This window comes from Arachis hypogaea, chromosome 20 (assembly GCF_003086295.3).
Source record: "Arachis hypogaea cultivar Tifrunner chromosome 20, arahy.Tifrunner.gnm2.J5K5, whole genome shotgun sequence".
In the NCBI taxonomy this organism is placed as follows: Eukaryota; Viridiplantae; Streptophyta; class Magnoliopsida; order Fabales; family Fabaceae; genus Arachis; species Arachis hypogaea.
In genome coordinates, this window is record NC_092055.1 from 120,270,287 (window position 1) to 120,292,445 (window position 22,159).

The 22,159-nt window shown below is 32.8% G+C and overlaps 2 protein-coding genes across 2 annotated transcripts; both read right to left on the reverse strand.

The window, feature by feature from the left end:
- Positions 1 to 876: 876 nt before the first annotated feature.
- On the reverse strand, positions 877 to 4,406 carry LOC112784141 (cytokinin dehydrogenase 7). The gene is made up of 4 exons (XM_025827257.3): positions 3,484 to 4,406; positions 3,068 to 3,346; positions 2,133 to 2,395; positions 877 to 1,406 (listed from the first exon to the last, which is right to left on the reverse strand). Exons 1-4 carry the CDS (start codon positions 4,171 to 4,173, stop codon positions 1,073 to 1,075), a joined length of 1,566 nt encoding a protein of 521 aa, XP_025683042.1. The 5' UTR covers positions 4,174 to 4,406; the 3' UTR covers positions 877 to 1,072.
- Positions 4,407 to 17,432: 13,026 nt separating this feature from the next.
- On the reverse strand, positions 17,433 to 20,588 carry LOC140183189 (uncharacterized). The gene is made up of 4 exons (XM_072231210.1): positions 19,983 to 20,588; positions 19,615 to 19,738; positions 17,610 to 17,706; positions 17,433 to 17,535 (listed from the first exon to the last, which is right to left on the reverse strand). Exons 1-4 carry the CDS (start codon positions 20,586 to 20,588, stop codon positions 17,433 to 17,435), a joined length of 930 nt encoding a protein of 309 aa, XP_072087311.1.
- Positions 20,589 to 22,159: the final 1,571 nt, after the last annotated feature.

Genomic DNA, 22,159 nt, shown 5'->3' on the forward strand with positions numbered 1-22,159 from the left:
AGCCATCAATATTTCATCTTTATTTATTTTTTACCAACTTTATCTTTTATGCATGTTATTATATTATTTATGGAAATCTTATTATTTTTGTTTACATGAACTTTTTTTTTTATTATTTATTATTTTTATTATTTTTTTATAATATGATTTATTGATTTTATTAGGTAAAATAAATTAAACAAAAAATTAATTATAAATAATAATAATAATAATAATAATAATAATAATAATAATAATAATAATAATAATAATAAATTATAGCATATTAAAAAAGAGTACTAAAGATACTAAAAATATACTATATAAAAAATATCATAAAAATTTTTTTGATTTATTTCAATTACTACCAAAATAAATATTTAATTTTTTTTATTATTCTAAGTACTCTCTAAAATTTATATTTTGTTAGTTTTAATTAAAAATATATTTTGTCAATTTTTATATATTATTTTTAGTTTAGTGTATAAATATTAATTTTATTATAGAATTAATTAATAAGATCTATGCAATTATCTAAATTAAAATGATAAGATAATATACAAAAATTATTTAAGTTGGTATCTATTTTAGTAATTTTTTATCTAAAAGTAATTTTGAATAGTATAATCCAAACAACATTTATTTTATTATAACTCATTTTAATGCAAAAATTGCTAAACATAAATCACTTTAATACAAACTTATTTTTCATTAAAATCAAGTTTATAAAATTAATTTTATTCAAACTCTCGTTTATAAACTGTAGTTGAAACACACACATAGTACATTGAACTACTACTGCTGTATATATGATTTTGGTCATAGTAGATAACACATAAATCTGACCATCAAATCATTAATAGACTGCGTCAAAAAGAAAAGAAAAAGTTAACAAAATTTCCGACCTAGAAAATGTATGGATGCATCATTATATAATTTTTTATTTTTTGGATCGGTAAGGCCTAGGGGGCATTGCAAATTTGCAATTGACAGGGACATCAAAACAAAAGCAAGGATAAGGGTAAGAAATAGTAGTGATAAGAAGAAGAAGAAAATATTATTATTATTATTATTATTATTATTATTATTATTATTATTGTGTGAGAGAATAAGGTTGAGGGACTCTGGAGAAAATTTTCTGTCCAGGAGCAAGGATAGCCATGGGATCAAAAGCGGTCTTTCTTTCAACGAATCGGGACCATTGATGATTACCAAAGTGGTTGATCCAATCTTGTCGTGAGTGGTAGTGAGGGAAGTATAGCTTGAAATCAAAGGCTTTGGCTAAGCAAAGCTGAAGAATCTGACGGTTCTGTTCCACCAAGAGTTGAGGCGATGGTCCCTTTGGTGGTGCTGGACTAAACCTCAGCAATGCTACTATGTAGAATATGTCACTCTCTGGCACCACCACCGATTGTCTACTATCCCACCTGATCATCATAAAAAATTAATCGCTAATTAATAATTAACCATGTCACTAATTAACATCTATATGGGTCAAAATTGAATGCGCGTGACTGTATGCAAGTAGCACACCCTGGCTGGCTGGCTGGCATGCAGAAACATTGGGCACGAGGTGGGTGGGGACCTTTGTTGTTATAATAAGAACGAAATTGAATTCCAATGCAAGACCCAGCATATTGCTCAGGAATTAAATCTTTTTTCTACGGCCCACATACATTATACAAACAAAACAAAAACAAATGTCCCTTAGCTTTTACCACTTGAGAATATATGACCAAATTAAAACACCTTATTATTAAAAAGAATAAAACATCTTATTATTATACATTGAAAATAAATTAAATTACATATATATTTATAAATAAATATATTAATAATTAATTTTAATATATAAATAATATTTTTATATTATTATTATGTTTAACTCACTCAAACAGCCTCATGTATTTGACCCACGCTCTAAATTTTAACTACCATAATGTGATTTATTAATATTTATGATTTGGTATAATTGTATTCATGTAAAATTATTAATTAAAATAATTAAATAATTTAATATATTTAATTAAATTATTATTTAATAATTTTTTAATTTTAATTTCACATAAAAATAATTATACAAGTGAACCAGTCCACACCATATATTCATAAAGTTCTTTATTACGAGTTTAAACATATATGTATATACTTACTTGTTTCTCAAGAGAGGGTAAACTAAGATGGGGCCATTGACACCGTCCTTGAGGATCTTCTTGAACACCTCGCTATCGAACTCGGCGATATTGGACTTTGAAACGAACAGGTTCAGCCAAGGGTGTGGCGCATCCCAAACGCCGTTGATTTTCGCATGCTCCTCGTCACGCTTTACACGTAGCAAGAACTCCGTGTATCCCATGTCCACCTGGAACTTGAGACCCTTGATGAATCGTAGCCGTCCAAGCAATCCATCAACAACCTATATGATAATAGGAGGGCATTTACGCCATCACACACACGGTTCATGGCTTCATGCTTTACAGATTCCAGAAAATGATGGCGTTTTGGCCATTTCTGGCAACTGTGGGGACCGTAACGTCAGCGAGATCTCAATGATCAGCACCGAAATTACCACAGTGCCATCACGATAAGTGCAAAGTACAGTCCCGTTTGGGTCATTTTTGCTAAGGCATGGGCCTTTTTATTTCACGAAAGCGTCAGAAAATCCAACGGAAGATACATCATTACTGTATTGTCAGTTCTCAGCACCCATTTCAAATGGAGACACAAAATTCTCAAATAATTTCTTATTATTACACTAGACTAGATAGCATTTCTTAACAATTTTTGTATTTTATAGAATAGGCACACATGACACGGTGGGCTATATGTGCGCCATTAAGTTTGGACGAGAATAATAATAAGCCGTCCTCCATTCATCACTCTAGTAGTTCCAACTCTACTATATCCGTCGTATATTCACCTGTTTTACCGGGGACCCACCCGTCTACGGTTAAGAGTTTTAATTAAGAGGGACCCAGTTAGCAACCACCGAGGTCAAACAGAGTCATGATTGGCCCCTTAGGATCCACACCTTAGACTTACTAGGGAGTATAGAATATAATGGGAGTAAGGTTAGATACATACATACCGCATCAACACGGGAAGGGTGGTCTGAGTGACGATAGTGAAGAGCGAGCTCCAAGCAATAGAGAACAGGACCGGCAGAGGGAGGAATATGAATGGGGTCGAACACTTGTTGAGGGTCCAATGGCAAAGTGGGCCACCCGTTGGAGGGGTCGTCACTGTTCACAAAAACGAACCCTTCCACGTAGTCAAAACACGATTCACCTTCTTCTCTTCTCACCAGCCACTCTGCATCGCTACTGAACTCCTCAAATTCGCTGTAAACTACCCTTATCCATCTCACCTAACAAAACAAAACAAAACATAATCACCTTCTATCTACGTGTCGCACGCTCATGCATCCCACCACCGAAAATTCGGGAGCTAATTAAAAATGTCAATAAATAAACACAAAAAAAATATACAATATTATTCACATACCGTATGTGGAGCTTCCTGAAGTACAATCCTGGCCCTAGTTATGATACCGAACTGACCTAGACCCCCAAGAACTGCAAAGAAAAGCTCTGGACTTTGCGTTTTTGAGCATACTATGGTTTCTCCTTTCCCCGTAACCACCTCCAATTCCGTTACGTTAGAAGTCTGCGGGCCGTAACGGAACGCTTGGCCGCTCACGCCTGCATATGACAGCGTTCCGCCAACCGTTAAGCTGAGGTAATCCGTCCAGGAGCGCGGGGCCAAACCGAACTCCGAAACGCAGCGTTTCAGGACGTCTTCCCATAATGCCCCTCCCGAAACGTCGACGTATGGTGCGCCGTTAATCCTCACGAGCTGGACAAGTTCGTCCATGGAGCGCATGTCGAGGACGAGACCATGCTCCGCCATGGCCTGACCGTTGATGGAGTGGCCGTTCCCTCGTGCCGCCACCGTCAGAGTCGGAGACCTTGCTGCCGCTCTCACCACCCGAGCAACGTCGTCTGCGGTGTAGGGCCTTACGAGTGCCAAAGGCTTCACGAATTTCAAGCCGCCGAAGTCCTTGCTTGCTATTCCCAAGTCGTCGGTGGTGATGGCTTGAACGCCAAGCGTTTTGGAGAGGCTGGAAACGACGTCGTCGTCGGGCTTCGGTTCGGCGTCATTTCCCGGCAGGAAGTGCTCCGCGCAAGCTATCATGTTGAGTTAGTTGTATGTGTGTTACCGGTTGCTCCGGTGACCGGTGAAGGAATGGTTCTTGCCCTTTGAAATTGAAGGCTTTGCTTGTATGTGTTGTTTTGTGTGCTGAGAGAGGTTTGGCCTTAAATAGTGACTTCCTTTGGATTCATTTGGAATTTTCTTTCTTGAAGGATAAAAGCTAAAGAATAATGCTGCAAACCGCTACTACTCTTTTTTTACACCAACACTACAGTGGAGCATCTAATAAATCACAACAGTTTATAGGTTAAAATTCTTACTAGTCAAAACTTCTAAATTTTTATTTTAATAAATATATAAAAATAAATTAAAAATTTAATTTTATATTTTCAAAAAAATTAAAAATATTTACTTTAATATAATGATAAATTTATGCATATTAAGAATACAGACAAATAAAAATAAGATACGTAGATTATATTATTCATATAAATATTTAGTTTTTTTATTTATTATATCATTGTATTTATTAAAATATCTTTATAATTTATTAAAAAAACAAAAATATTTTTTATTTAATTTTATAAAAAAATATTTTTAGTTTTTAATAAATTATAAAATAGTTTAATAAATACAATAATATGATATATATTTTTTTAAAAAGAATTAAATACTTACGCAAATAATATAATCCACATATTATATTTTAATTTATAATTTAGCTAATATGTATTTTAAGAGCATATGATAAATTTATAATTAATAAAAATTTTTAAATATTTTTTTATTTAACAAATATAAAATAAAGGGCAATTCACATAAATAAATTGTTTTACTTTTAAAATTACGTAAATGCATTATTTTTAAAACGAAGACGTAAATGCATTGTTTCACATATCTATGGAAACCGCTACTAACAGTAGCGATTTACACAAACACAGAATCTGCTACTGTCAACCGCGGATTAGGTTGAGTTGTGGCAGCATGGAAACCGCTGTTGTCAGCCGCAGTTTTTGCATGATTATAGTTGGTCATAAACCGCTACTACCAATAGCGGTTTATGTGCATTGGGACACGTGTGTAAACTGCTAGAGGCAACAACAATTTACGTTGAGTATAAAAACAAATAGTAAAACTAATCTTTATCTAAAAAAAATTACAAAACAAATAATTAATGGTATATACTATTTAAATAATATCATAAATAAAAAAAATTAATTTATCATTTCACAATATAATTTAAAAAATATAAATATGTATGTAATCAATTTTTTATTTGTATTTATTATTAAAAGTGAGACCAAATTACAAATAAAAAAATACAATACTCAAAGTATTAAATTATATAAATCAAGACTAATTTTTTTTATTCTCATCTCTTTTAAAATTTATAAATAATAAAATAATTAATTTTTAGTCAAAAGTTCACTAAATCATATATTTTTCTCTTTAAAAATCACTTCATTTTTTTTATTTATATCAACCATACAAAGGAGATTCGGAGAGTTTGGAACATGCGTTGTGTTCTTTGCTGCTGATTTTACATTTGAGGTTCTAGCTAAATGAATTTCTTTTTTATTTGTGCAACTTTGTTGTCTTATGCCAAAAAATAAAACTATTTGTATTTTATAGTTGATTGATTGGATAAATAATAGTGATAGCATCATAATTTTGATGAATAAAATAAAAAATATAAATATGCATGTAATAATTTTTTATTTGTATTTATTATTAAAATGAGACTAAATAGCAAATCAAAGAGTGAGTATTCAAAGAGTATTAAAATATATAAACTAAAACTAATTTTTTTTTATTTTCATCCCTTCTAAAATTCATGAATGATAAAATAATTTATTTTTAGTAAAAAATTCACTAAAAATAACAAATCAAATAAAAGAATTCACTATTTTTTACTAAAAATAAATTATTTTATCATTAATGAGTTTTAGAAGGGATGAAGATAAAAAAAATTATTCTTAGTTTATATATTTTAGTATTCTGTCTTACTCTTTTTTTTTTTGGTGACTTCTGTCTTACTCTTTGATTTGCTATTTAGTCTCATTTTAATAATAAATACAAATGAAAAATTATTACATGCATATTTATATTTTTTTATTTTATTCATCAAAATTATGATGCTATCACTATTATTTATCAAATCAATCAACTATAAAATACAAATAGTTTTTATTTTTTGGCATAAGACAATAAAGTTGCACAAATGAAAAAAGATTCATTTAGCTAAAACCTCAAATGCAAATCAGCAACAAAAAACACAACCCATGTTTCAAACTCTCCGAATCTCCTTTGTATGGTTGATATAAATAAAAGAGAATGAAATGATTTTTAAAGAGAAAAATATATGATTTAGTGAACTTTTGGCTAAAAATAAATTCTTTTATTATTTATAAATTTTAAAAGAGATGAGAATAAAAAAAATTAATCTTGATTTATATAATTTAATACTTTGAGTATTGTATTTTTTTATTTGTAATTTGGTCTCACTTTTAATAATAAATACAAATAAAAAATTTATTACATGCATATTTATAGTTTTTAAATTATATTGTGAAATGATAAATTAATTTTTTTTATTTATGATATTATTTAAATAGTATATACCATTAATTATTTGTTTTGTAATTATTTTTTTAAATAAAAATTAGTTTTACTATTTGTTTTCATACTCAACGTAAACCGCTGCTGCCTCTAGCGGTTTACACACGTGTTCCAATGCATATAAACTGCTACTGGTAGTAGCGATTTATGACCAACCATAATTATGCAGAAACCGCGAGGCAAAGCGGTTTTCATGTTGTCACAACTCAACGTAATCCGCAGTTGGCAGCAGTGGATTCTGTGTTTGTGTAAACCGCTACTGCTAGTAGCGGTTTCTATAGATATGTAAAACAATGCATTTGCTCTTCGTTTTGGAAACAATGCATTTGCATAATTTTAAATGTGAAACAATTTATTTAGGTGAATTGCCCTAAAATAAATACTGTCAGAATATATTAAGATTAATTAGTATTCATTAGAATTATTTAGTATATTTAAATATTTATTATAAAATATTACGTTTTTATTATTACGCTTTTTTTAGCATCTATAAATATTTTTTTATATCGTATCATTTCAGATAATTTAAATACATTTAATAATACACAAATTTTTTCTCCAGTTTAGTCTCTTATTTCTAACAAATACATTAAAATTTAAAATTTTAATAATGTTTTAATTTATAAAATTAACATGCACTCTTATATATGATACAAGATAAATAAATCTTTTTTTTTACGCAACCTCTTAATTGAGTATCGGGAGACTATGCCATTTGAGCTATTACTCATTGGCAATGAGTAATAGCTCAAATACTCAATTAAGAGGTTGCGGATTTTTTTGTCAATGAGTAATAGCTCAAATGGCATAGTCTCCTCATACTCAATTAAGAGGTTGCGGATTCGAGTCTCCTAACTTTTAGTAAAAAAATAAATAAATCTTATTTTTATTTGTTTATATTTATGTGGTACAAATACTTATAAATATATTCCACGAGTCTTCACCTATGAAGGCAAGTAGCTAGTGTGCAACTAATTAACGATGAAGAGGATAATCAGCCCACAGTTTGATATATATGGAAATTAATGGATTATACTATAGTAAAAAATAAATGCAGCACACATTAGTCATTACACCTATTTTTGAAAATTTCTCCACCATGAATTGAAATATTATGATTTATGACGTAATGATTCCGTTCAATATCCTGTTGACGCTATGATCCTTTTCCACATCAACTGTCTGCCACTTATGTAATTTTCTTGAACTGCAATATTATTATATTCTTCGCAGGAGTGTATGTAGTGTTAAGTTGAACGTATCCTCATCGTCTTTCCCCACCCGTGAGCTTTTATATCGCTGAAAGTAGTAAGATATCATCATACCAATCAATTTCTTTTATGAACTTCTCAATCAATTCTAATTTCGAGTTTTTAAACGCATCAACCTGATTTTTTTTTTCTTTAATAGATTTAGTCTTGATGTGATTAACAAATCATTTTAGGATATGTGATATTGCATGCTAGTGTTAGCTAGGTCTCATTCGGTAAAGTGACTAGTCTTCCTCGGAGAAGTACTCACTTCATTTCGTATTGATATGTTTTTAGTTTTGAAAAGTAAAATTAAAATTAGTTTATTTTTTATTCTATATATGTTTTTAATATTGATAAATAAATATTTTTTTATTATATTTATGTTTATTAAATATATTTTAGATATTAAAAATAATTTTACAAACTATAATTCTTAAATAACTTCTTTTTTAAATTACTAAATAGTAAATATAACTATTATAACTTTTAAAAATTAAGTTTAATAAATTATTTTAAAATACCAAAGTTTGATCAAAACAAACCATAGTATACCATTTATAATTAATGCCAGCATCCCACTAATCAGTTACCCAATCAATTATTGATTTCCTAGTGCCATGTTGTAATCAATTACCAATCAAAGCCATGTTAATTATTTGGCTGGATGCCTAATTTTTTTTCCAAAAAGGTTGTTTGTTTTTTTTTTTTTTTTTTTATCATATTTTATAATTTGACAAATTAAAGATTAATATGTTGTGGCTCGAAACTTCATTTAAAAATTTAGTATTGACTAATAAATTATTGTATATATACAAAACAAAATTTAATTTTCAATCACTTACTTAAGTAGACGAGTAAGTTAACACTCGACCTATCCATGTTGTTATTCAAAAAGTTTGTTTTGGTTTGATAATTTGTTATAATTGTGCTTCATTAACTTGATTATTTCATTAATCAATTTGGCATAAGAATCTTCGTTCCTTTAATTCAATATAATATATCACATGATGAAATCATTTTAGTTAAGTGCGACGACTGTGCGGGAACAGATCAGGTTGTGGTTGTCCACGGAGGACTTAGGAGTGTTCATGGATTGAATTCGATCTGCATATTCGTAGTGTTTGTCTAAATTCGATCCGAAAATTATGGATATAGATCCGATTCGCAAGGTTTTCGAATTGGATCGAATTGGATCCGCACACTAGTCGGATCGGATTGCGGATTTTGTGTTGGTATCCACATATCTGCGTATCCGCAAAAATAAAGAAATAAATAAATAAATATTCTTTTTATGTTTTATTTCAATTAATAATTATCATATATGTTGTATTATTTTAATTTATTATTCAAGAAAAGTATGTTTAATATTATTTTAAGAGTAAATATATTTAAAAGAATAAAAAAATGAATTTTATTGATATTTTTTAATAAAAATAAATTTTTAAAAATATTTTTGTGTTTTGCGGATATATCTGATATCCGATCCGCAAATGTGCGGATCGGATCAAACCTTAAAAATTGTGGATATTGGATCCGATAATTTTAGTGTGGATCGGATCGAAATTTTGGTCATATCTGACCCGATCCGATCTGCGTTTACCCTAGGAGGACCTATATTTATATTTATGATTCATGATTATTTTTATGTAACTATTATGTTAAAGAAGTTATGTTTAAACTTTTTTGGAGTCCACATATACAAATGAAATTTGAAGTGGTGTTGCCTATGAAATCGGAGATATTATTAGTGTTAGTGTTTTATTTTTTAATGAATATCAATTAGTGAATAGCGGGATGACAAGTTACAAAAAGAGACGTCATGGCACAAAAAATTGCAAAGGAAGGCATGCGCATCGTGGGATGAGATGTTGTATGAAGTGGCACGGCATTGTGGCAACCAGGGTTGGAGGAGGAGGGGCGCGACGCCATGGAGAGAAGAGTTGAGGGGAGGACGTGATGTTGCACAAGGGGCCGGGCAATGGACCTTGAGGGCAATTGAGAGGAATTACAGATGGAGGACGCGACATCACGGGAAAGAGAAATTAGAGGGAAAGGTCGTGTTAGAAGTTGAGGTTGGATGATGCGTGTTTTTAAATCTAATCTTAATTTTTGAAAATTTTAAAATAAAATTTTTTAAAAAGTTATTCAAGTTGGTTGCCCATAAAGTTGGTTACTTATATTTTTTTTCATTGCAAAATAGCTTTTAATTTATTAATAGAGCATTTGTAGCAAAAATTACCATAATAAATAAATTGGCATCAAATATTATCAGATTACACAAAATGCAAAACGGATACCAAAATACATTTTTATCATAATCTATGTAAACCGCGACAGGGGTCCCGCAGTTTACGAATACACATAATCCGCTACAGGGGTGTCGCGGTTTATGTGTGAATGACGAGTGTGCATAAACCGCGACAGAGGTCTAGCGATTTATGCGTTAATGAGCAGTTTGCATAAACATAAAATAAAGTAAGTGTATGGTAAACAAAAACATACATAACACACACATAAGTCCATGGAAATAAACTAAGTACCATCATATAATACAAAAGTACACGACAAATCTGACATACATAGGTATCATCAATGAAAACATGAAATAAACAGCTACGACTCCTGCCTGTCCTCATCCTCCTCGTGAGAGTCATGTCCAATTGCGCCTAGGAGATGTGACCATATACCACATCGAGCGGTCCGTCTCATTTTGGCTGGCCTCTGGCGCTGCTGTGCTGGAGGATCGACGGACATGTCCACGCCATATGCAGATGGAGGCGTCCTTCCCATGCCCAACCAACTGTCATACGGGCTGCTAGCAGGCTCATTCAGGTCTACATGAAACTGGGGCTGGTACCCCTAAGGGTCAGACATCTGCGACTGGTATCGCTGCATGTCCTCCGTAGCATCATTCGGCAGCACCCTGAACCTCTCATAAAATCAGGTGAAGTGGACTGTATACTGCTTTACCTTATTCTGTGGTGGAAGCTCGCCAAACAGTTCCTGAAACCACTCCCACGTCAATTTGCCTTCTTTCATAAGCTTTTCAAAATCTGTAAGGCACCCGGATACAGGTAAACCATCCACGGGCAGCCCCAGTTGGTATGCTACATCCTGCAGCGTGATGGTACACTCTCCAAAAGGCATATGAAAGGTATGCGTCTCAAGACGCCACCTCTCAATGAAAGCACTGACTAAGGGCTCGTCCAACCAGAACCACCTAGCGTTGAGCCTCGCCAGGTGGTACAAACCAGCCCTCTCCAGATAGGGTACGATCCTGTCATGCAAAGGCATGTTTTGCTGCCTCCGAACACTATAAATACACCTAGTCGGCTGGAGCATGTGACAAAAAAAACCAAAAATATATAAAAAATCCAACACTAATTTAAAGTAATCTAACACAAAAAATACAATATTAAAATTTAAACAGGTAACATACAGTTCCTATTTTCTTATCACAAAATTCAATGAAAGGCATAAACGATTAAGACCTTAATCTAAATTAATTAAATACTAAATTTTATGATTTTAATATAATAATTTAAATCTAAACTTAAATACATAAATCACGATCATTGGAAAAATATTATACGAAATATATTAACTAAAAATAACCAAACTAACCTCTTTGTTTATGTTGCCAGCAACGTGCACAACGCCGTTGAGCCTGTAAAGACTGCGTGCCTCCGCCATAGTCCTGACCCGATCTCAACTCAACCAACCCACACTTTTCTCTCTTTTTCTCTCTCTAGAAAACCTCTCCTTCTCTCTCTAAAAAACCTTACAACCACCACAAATGTAATCCGCGAGACTCCTAAAACATAATTATACTAATGCATAAACCGCTAGACCCCTGTCACGGATTATACTTATTTTCCCTAGAACGTAATCCGCGACACCCCTGTAGCAGATTACGTGTATTCGTAAACCGTGGGATCCCTGTCGCGGTTTACATAGATTATGAAAAAAATGCATTTTGGTATCCGTTTTGCATTTTGTGTAATCTGGTAATATTGGATGCCAGTTTATTTATTATGGTAAATTGTCCAAAAATTAACTATTGTTACAAAATAAGGATTTTTGTAACAACAAGACAATTAGTTATAGAAGTTTTTTATTTTTTGTAACAAAAATTATTTTTTATTATAAAATATATTATTTTTTGTAAAAGAAAAAGTCTTTTTGTTGTAAAAGTTTAAAATGTTTTGTAAGAAAAAGTCGTTTTATTGCAAAAGTTTAAAATATTTTTGTAACAAAAAGGTGTTTTTGTTGCAAATGCTTAAATATTTTATAACAGAAAATTGTTTTGTCACAAAAGTTCAATATGTTTTATAACGAAAAGTTTTGTCGCAAAAGTTCAATATGTTTTATAATGAAAATGTGTCTTGTTGCAAAAGTTTAACATGTTTTACATTGGTAAGAGTTCATGAGTAATTCTCCTAATAATAAAGTATTGTGCATAATTTGAAATTTAAAAATTAAGTGATTGAAAAATAAGATGAAACTGAAATTTGAATTTCTTATTTTTTGTTAAATTTTTTAAACTATCCCCTTCTTCTAAAACTTAATCTTAATCTCCTAGTTTCACTAACACACACGAAATAAAGAGAACGAAGACAAATAAACAAGAGAAAAAAGGCAAGGACTGAAGAAGAGAATAAGAGAAAAAAAAGAGTAGTTTAAGGAGAGAAAGAGAAAAATATTCATAAAGAGAGTCATCTAAGTTATTCAAGATTTATTTTATTTATTCATCATTTTATTTTTTATAAATTATTATAGGTAATTAAATTAATTTTTTATAATTTGAATTTAAATCAATTAGAACTCTTATATAATTTTTATAATTAGACATTTTACATATGTAAAATTTTAATTTGAAAAATAATAAAAATTAAATATTTTAATTTGAATAATTAAAAATTTGTAGTTAATTTTATAAACTAAAAACATATTATTAAATTATTTTTTATTTTAAATTAAAATAATTAATTAATACTAATTTATAAATTAATAAATAAATATTTTATATATTCTTAAAATAATTTTATTATAACTCATTTAATTTTAAATTACTACTTTACTCTATGATTTTATTAAAATCTTTTATGCTATACTTTTTATTTTTCTTTTTTAATCCTAATCCTAATTTTCAAATTAAATATATATACCTTATCCTCACTTACTTACCCACTCATGCACAAAGAGAAAGAAAAGAAAGAACATAGTAGAAGAGAGATCGGAGAGGGATCAAGGAGAAGAAGAAAGGAAGGAGGAGAGAACGACGTCGGACAAGGAAGGAACCGCCGCCACACCTCTCTCTCTCTCTCTCTCTCTCTCTCTCTCTCTCTCTCTCTCTCTCTCTCTCTCTCCCCCCGACACACACTCACTTCCTCTCCTCACTATGCAACGGATGAAGCTTCCTCCCTCTTCTCGTCGATGCTTCTCGCCTCAACGCGCCGTCGTGACTCTACTCCTCGCATTGCCATTGCTGACAGTTTATTAGCATGGCAACAACTTCTCCGCTCCGTCCCTACTCTCTGTGCTAGCTTCAAACTAAAACCCTAAGTCTTCTAACTCATCTCACTCTCAAACTCTCAGAGAATGTCTCTCCCTAAATTTGGCCCTTGTTCGTTGTTCTTTTGCCTCTGTTTTGCTGTGCTTCCACTGCCGTTTCGTCGTGCTTCCACTACCGTTTTATTGTGCTCAGCCTCTATTCTATCACATGTTTGAGCCTCTGTTCAGTCTATGTTTTGCCGATGTTCAACCGCACTTCAACTGTTGTTCAGCCATCTCCATTGCTTTTTGAAGTTCCACCTTCTCTCTCTTTTATTGAATTTTAGAACATATGAAAGTCTCTGGTTATTTTAAGTTTTCTAAATTTTTGGTGTTTTTGGTTGTTACTTCTTTAGAATTTTCTTTTTGAATTTGTTTTTGGTTATGATTTTGGTTCTAAGTATTTGGTTTCAATTTTTTGGGTATATTTTTGTAGTTTGGTAAGTGGGATTTTTTTTAATTTTTTTGTTCAGATGTTGTATTTTTTTATTTAATTATTCAATGTCGTGTTTAATGTTTTTGCTAATTGTTGTTGTTTGTTCTTGATGATTCTAATTGTTGATGTTTGTTCAATGCTATTTTTGTTATTGTTCTTGATTGTCGTTATTCTTTTATAGTGTTGTTTGTTTGCTGTATTGCTATTTTTCATGCTGTTTTTGCATTCTTATGCTTTGTGCAGCTTAATTTTTTGTATTCTCTATGCTGTGTTTTAATTATTTAATTAAAAAACTGCTCCTAACAAAGTTGAAAGAGATGTTTGAGAGTAATAAATGAATCACCATTTGAGAGTATGTGATTCAACAAAAGAGTTCAAGGTTCTTGAATATTGCTCTTTTCTTTTGAATTTGATGATTAATAACAAATTTTAATATTTGTCTTTGATATTTGGATATTTGATTTTGTGTTAGAAGTTGTGAAATTTTAATAGTTGTCTTTGATATTTCGATATTTGGATATTTCAAACACCATACTGTGAGTGTTGTCATTGGTGCCGATTGGAGGAGCTACTGCTGCTGATGCCATCATCCTTGATTGGGCAATCTTTTTTTCACCTTCAAGTATAGTGTTTGAAATGTTGTTATAGTAGGAAACTAGAGATTATTTGTGGTTAAATTAGATTATAAAAATGTTGTTGATTTATACTTGACTATAATTAGTTATTGGTATTATATATTTATGATGACTATTGATATTGGATAGTATTGAAAGTTGAGAATAATTCTTAAATATATTTGATAAACAAAGTACTTAATTAAATTAAGTTCTAATAGAAATTAAACTAACTTATCTACATATTTTTAACCTTGAATAAGGTCTAGTGTATATATATATATATATATATATATATATATATTGTTTTGCATGAAAAACTCAGTATGAGGAAGAAGTTGGCTAGATTTGGCATTATTTTGGAAGAGTTTTCAAATTGTGTTTTGTGTGGAGAGGTTACAAAATGGTCCACCGTCTTTTTGTTTTAGGGAAAAACTACTAAAAGTATCCATGAAATTTACGAATACTGACAAAAGTACCCATAAACAAAGAAAATTAACGATGTACCCATGAAAGATAGGTTAAGTACGACAAAAGTATCCAAACCCTAATTTTTTGTTGATTTTTAATAAAATTTCTAAACTACCTCACCTTAACCCCATTCTACTGTCACTCCTTCTCTTCTCACTTCTTCCTCTTTCTTCACTTATCCTTCTCTCAAAAACCCTCACGGAGTCATAGAACTCTCCTCCTACCTCCTTATTGTCGTCCGCCACCCACCTACCCCGTCACCGCCAATCTCCTCCCCTCTTATTGTTTCCCCTCTCACTTTTAAGATGACTACAACACCTTCGTTGTGCGCCTGTGACCCAACCTGAGGAGAACATCTCCATGGTACGCCTGTCTCAACCAAGGAGAATATCGTCGTGGCGGCCTGACCCAGTCGAGGAGAATGCTATTGTCGCGCGCCTAAAAAGAGAGAAGGGTCGTGGTGCTGTTGCATGCAGAAAGAGGTGGTGGAGAAGAAAGGGAGGCGGCAATGCTGATGGAGGTTCTGCCTTCGATGATGTTACAGCCGGTGAAAAAAAAGTATTTCTTTTTTTAAAACATTTTTTATTTTATTTTATTTTTCTTCTTTTCCAAAATTGATTTAGTTACTACTAGAAAGATACTTTTTCTGATTTTTTTTATATCTGCTTCTATTTTTTACGAAGGCTGAGATTAATTTATAGAAGATCCGGTTGATGGCTACTTCTACTTCTAATTTTTGCTAAAGTAAATTTCAAATTGGATGAATGAATTTGTTGGTTTTTTATGGTTGATGGTTGTTTCTGCTTCTAGTTTTTCTAAAGTGAATTGAAATTGGATGAATGGATTTGAAAATTTTTATGTTTTGGGTATATTTTAGTGTTTGATTGATTTAGTTTGGGTATGAGTTGTAAACTTATGACTGAACTGGTTGAGGTCCGATCCTCCACCATTACCACCACTACCACAACTATTGATTTCAACCTGGTCTGTTATAGGAGTAGTTTCAAACTCCATGACAATGATTTTAAAGGTGCAGGTTGGGTTATGGAAGGTTGAAAAAGTGAGTTGAGTTTGAAGGTGGGGTAGTTTGGGAATTTTATTAAAAAATTAACAAAAAATTAGGGTTTTGATACTTTTGTCTTACGGAACCCATCTTTCATGGGTACATCGTTAATTTCCTTAGTTTATGGGTATTTTTGTTAGCATTTGTAAACTTCATGGGTACTTTTGGTAGTTTTCCTTTCTTTAGATGCAAAATATCATGGGAGAGAAATTTGGTGTGGATATAGTTAGGAAATGCTTTGTCATGTTTTGAAATATGGCTAGAACTAAAAATGCCAAACAAAGTAAAAGAGGTATGGTGCTTTGTCTTTATGCTATAATTTGGTGTTGTAGAATGCTAAAAATAGAGTTATATTTAAAAGAAGTAGATTAAATTTGGATAAGATGCAAGGAGAAATAATGAGTATAAAATTTGGTTTCTTTTGGTTATTTTGCTGGTTCTTGTTCTTGTGTGTTTTGACATGAACCTCACTTTCTTTGTATGGAACTTTGTGAGTGTAAAAGCATAAAAAATAGGTTAAGTATATTTGTGATTGAATGATAATTAATTAGCCCGAATTTATATATTGAATTATCAATTCTTAATAATTTACATCCTTGATTGGTTGGTTTTAAACTTTGAGAATAAATTCTCACAGAAATAGTTACTTTTAATTTATAGGGTTCTATCTTAATTTTTCGGATTAAGTACGATTTTGGTTCTTAAGGTATAGGCCAAAAATTTCTTTCGTCTCCAACATTTTTTTGGATACAAAATCATCCCTAAGGTTCAACGTAGTCTTGAAATCGTCCTTTACTCTCTAAGGCTGCCCAAAACCAACTTTAGCCACACATCAAACCTTCAATTATGCTTTCTTTGAGTTTTTCACGATGAGGAGAAATTACATGACCACTTGTACTAAAAGCATATTCAAAAGCAACAGTGAATACCGGAATGACATATATATCCTTGGATATTTTTGCAAGAACTTTAAATTTCATTTGGTTGTTCTTCCACCATTTCAAAACATTAAAGTTAGGATTATTTGGAGGATGAATTTTTCCCTCAAGATAATGATCAAACTCAACATTCACACATGAATCCTTTGTCATTTTTCTTCTTTTAAGATACACCATATAATCATCATCCCTAAATAGGCTTATATTTCCACTCTCATCAACTTCTTTTGTACCAACATATGACACATCAGAACTCATTTTTTGATTGTATTCATTAACCAACTCATTACACAATTGATGAATTCTGTCAACTTGCTTGGAATATTTTGTTGGATCTGGATATATTTTTTCAAATTAAAACTCAAACCCAACCATCTTGTACCTAGGATCTAAAACAGCAGCAACACCCATATTGCCATGAATCTCATCCCAATACTTCTCAAATTTCTTCTTTATGCTAGATGCCATATTAGCAATTAAAGAATTACTAGAAAATTGCCATTCATCCAATGAGATTTCTATTTTACAAACCAGATTAAAGTAAGATTGGCAGTCAAAAATTTAGAACCAGAAAACAGTTGAGTAACATCATAAAACAACTTCAATCCATCACATATTTCCTTGAATGCTAAAAAATTAACAATTTAAAAATTTTAAATTATCAAAAATATGTGCAAAACCTCTTGATACGTCTATATAATAGTTATTTTTGAACAAGCGAGCTCAACACAGTAGAGTGGAGTGACAGTAGAACAAAGTCACAAAAACCAACACCCAATGTAAAATATATTAATAGCTATCCCCAATGTTATCTCCAGCATTACCATCAACAACAGAAGGGAACCATACTACTCCACACTCTATAATTGGTCAATGATATGTGAAAAACTTCTTCAACACATGCTTCCTTGTTATGAAAGATCCGCCCGTTCCTTTCTAGTCAGACATTCCAAATAACTACAAAGAAACATATAAGCCACTTGTTACACTCCTCTTTTCTATTAACGATACCTGTCCAACTCTCAAAATGTTCTTTCAGCGATCCCAAAATAGACTACAACCTCCCAAAATCAGAGAGCCATGCACACCACACCTGTCAAGTAAACCCACAGTCAAGAAACAAGTGGTGAATATGTTCGACATCTTTTTTACACAATGCACATATGTTATCACCCTGAGTAATGATTCTCAACCTATACATTCGTTCTTTAGTATTCACTCTTCCTATCAAAGTAAACCAAATAAATAACTCCACTCGTGGTAGAACCAAATCTTTCCATATGGTTCTAGTGAAGCTATAGTTGGTAACATCCTCTAGAAGTGTTTCTGACTATACCACCTGCACAGAAGAGTTAGTAGAAAAAATACCTTCTTTGTCAAACTTCTACACAAGTCTATCTTGCCTTTCATTAGCTAACTTTACAAGCCTTAAAGTCTCATATAACTGGTCCACTAATTCCAACTTCCATTGGTATAAATGTTGCCACCACTGAAAGTTCTAAATCCACTCTAACCCAACCCAAAACTCACAATACCCTGTGACCGATCCTCTTTGGTTTGAAACAGATAAGAGCCTTGAAAAACGTTTTTTAATAACCCACTTTGTAACCACACATCTTCCTAGAAGTGAGTTCTTCTTCTATCATCCACCTCCATAGACAACCTAGCAATTATCTTGTTTCTCACATTATGATCCTTGAACTGCAGCAGACAAATATCCTTCCATGGACCCTCTCTATTAGGCAATGTCTGATTTGATAACATCACATTGGGGTTCAAACTATAATATATAAGAGCATACAACATTTTTTTATAATGGACACTCCTCTTTTGAAAAATGCCACCTCCACTTGAATATGAGTGTTGTTTTCCTAACTACGGCATCACCCACCCCCAACCCACCCAAATTTTTTGGAGCCTGAATCACATCCCACTTAACTAGTGCCATACCATTCCTACCTTCCTCTTTATGAACTTTTTTTGCAACAAAATCAACTTTTCTGCCACTGTCTTCGACATCTTATATAGGCTCAAATAGTACACCGGCAAACTATTTAACATAGATTTAATAAAGACCAACTTACTAGCTTTATTGAGCACTTTTGCTTTCTACAAGCTAACCTTCTCCTCCAATTTATCAATTATTGGCTTTCAAGTCCTGACCAACCTTGGGTTCGTTCCTAGGGATATACCAAGATATTTCACTGGAAGGTTAGCCTCCTTACATCCCAATAATTTACATATGTTAAAAATCCACTGTTGTTCACAATTGGTTGGGATCAAACTAGATTTATCGAAGTTGATACTTAACCTCGACATCATCTCAAAACACCTTAGCAACCTTGCATAATTTCTGATGGTCTCCTCCTCCGTAGGCAAAACAATATAGTGTCGTCTACAAATTAGAGATGTAACAACTCTATATTATCCTTGCTAATCAACAAAGGCGAAATACATCTGTTTTTGACTGCCTCACCCACCATCCTATGTAGAATATCAACAACAAAGACAAACAAAAATGGAGACAGTGAATCACCTTGTCTCAACTCCTTTTCCATCTTAAAAGGTTTTGATGGTGAGTTATTTATCAGAATCGACATAGAAGTTATACCAACACACTCCTTCACCCACTCCCTCCACCTCCAATCAAAGCCCATCTTCTATAACACAATATCCACACAACTTTACTTTATTCTATCAAAAGCCTTCTGAAAGTAATTTAATGATCGGTGCTTTCTTCTTTATCAGCTTAAGCCATTGCACTATTTCACACGCAATAAGAGCTCCATCATGTATTTTCTGACCTTTCACAAATGCGCTCTGAGTCTCTCCTACTAGACCTGGCATCACTTATCTCATCCTTCTGACCATCACTTTATAGATTACTTTGTAGACGCAACCTACCATGCTAATCGGCCAAAAGTCCTTAATCTCCTTGGCTCCAACGAACTTAGGTGCTAGGGCCACCCACATAATATTTGAATCAGAAGGTAACCTTAATGACCGAAAGAAATCCAGCACAACTACCGTGAACTCTGCACCAATCTCATCCCAACACTTTTTAATAAAATTCATGTTATACCCATCACTACATGGAGCCTTAGATGATTCACAATCCAAAAACGCCTCTCTAACCTCCTCCATCATGGACATTCTCTCCAATGCTGCAGACTCTTCTTCATCTATTTGATTTACCAACCCATCCCTAAATCCCACAACCAGCAATCTCTCCTGATGATACAAATCCTTATAAAACTCTCTGATAGCAATCTTGATCCGAGCTTGATTTCTTATCAACCTTCTATTAATTACCAACATATCAATTCTATTGTTTCTCCTTCTTGCCAAGTTATGAAAATACCTAGTATTTTTATCCATTTCCTTTGCATGCCTGGATCGCAACATTTGTTTCCAGTGCATTTCTTTTCTCATATACCATTTCTCACACAAAATTACTAGCACCTTTCTTCTATCCTCCATTGTACTATCATGAACCTCAATGCTAGCCATATAATCTATCTTTTTAATCTCATCTTCAAAGCACTGAATCTTCTTGTCTAAGTCACCAAAATTATCCTTATGCCATCTCCCCAAAGAAACTGTTAAACCCTTCAACTTATCTATGAACTACACCTGAATAAGATTTTTCCATTCCTCCCTGACCTTTCTTAGAAAACCCTCATGTGTAAATCAAGAATCTAAGCTCCGAAAAGGTAGGGGTCCACCTCTCAACTTAGAGTCCTAAATTCTTACTGGGTAATGATTTGACAAACTTCTCGAACGACCTTTTAGTCGAATTGCCGGGAACTCCCCAATACTTTCCACACTCAACAGAACTCTATTAATACGACTAGAAGACCGTGAACCATGTAAATTTTCGATCATTCAACGGCAAGTCTATTAACCGCATATCTTGGATCCAAGTCTTAAAATCTTCTGCCGACACTGTTATCCTGTCTGTCCTTTCCTCTCTTCTACCTGTGTCACCTCATTAAAGCCACCCATGTAACATATCAGAACCTGACATAAGCCAGTTATATAGCTCAATTTCTCCTATACAACAAGTTTCTCTACTCTAATATGAGCACCATATACCAGACAAAAAGTACAATTGAACTCATTTTTTAATAGAACTCCTTCAACATATAACCATCTTTTCCCTTTATAACAATTATTCATTCTAAACAGCATATCATCCTACATTAACAATAGACCCTCGGATGTACCTTCCAAACCTACATACTCCTACCTTACAGCATCACTCCCCTAAATACGTACTACATCAAAGTTAGTCACAACTTGCATCTTAGATTCAATCAATCCTAACATTCAATTTTTGCTTCTTTTTTAGGTCCTTCACCATACTCAATTTTCTAATACCGTGTAATCCCCTAACATTCCAAGAACTAAAAATTATTTTAAAATTTTACTACACACCTTTTTATGGTTTTTGGGTCTGCATCTTCATGCTTTTTCTTTCTGCTTTGCTAGCCTCTTTTTTTTTTAGCCAATTCTTCATTCTGTGCTTAGAGAATTGCCATGATATCATCCTTTTCGTTGTACTGCACCGCTCCTAACTCAACAGCCAATTCCCATGTCCTTTTGTTTTGAAGCATCTTCTCCTCTCGTTCCAATGTCTTATCATCTTTGATTTCCTGTTTTCCAACCCCAATATCCACGCCAACTCCAGTTTTAACATTACCATCATTAAGCCCCTCATCATCCGAGTTCATATGGTCTTCAACAAGAACTTCTTCTCCATCTTCAACGGACCCAAACCGATAGGTCGCTTTCCCTTTCCCGGCCATTGAACAGCTCACCTCCTCATCCCATCGGACCCACCGTTCTTGGAAGAACGGAACCCCTCCGTCGCCAGCGAAACTAAGTAACCAAGCGTGGTCTCACTCTCCATAGGAAAGCGCATCATCAACCGTTGCTCACGCTTAACGTCCACGACAACAGACCCGACGATGCCGTCGCCACCATACTCTCGTTGTTGATCGCTAGAAAGTCGGTCTTCTTTGCTGCGCAAAATTGGCGTGCCGGCACTTCCACCATTCTCCCCTTTGTTCTCGCCATGG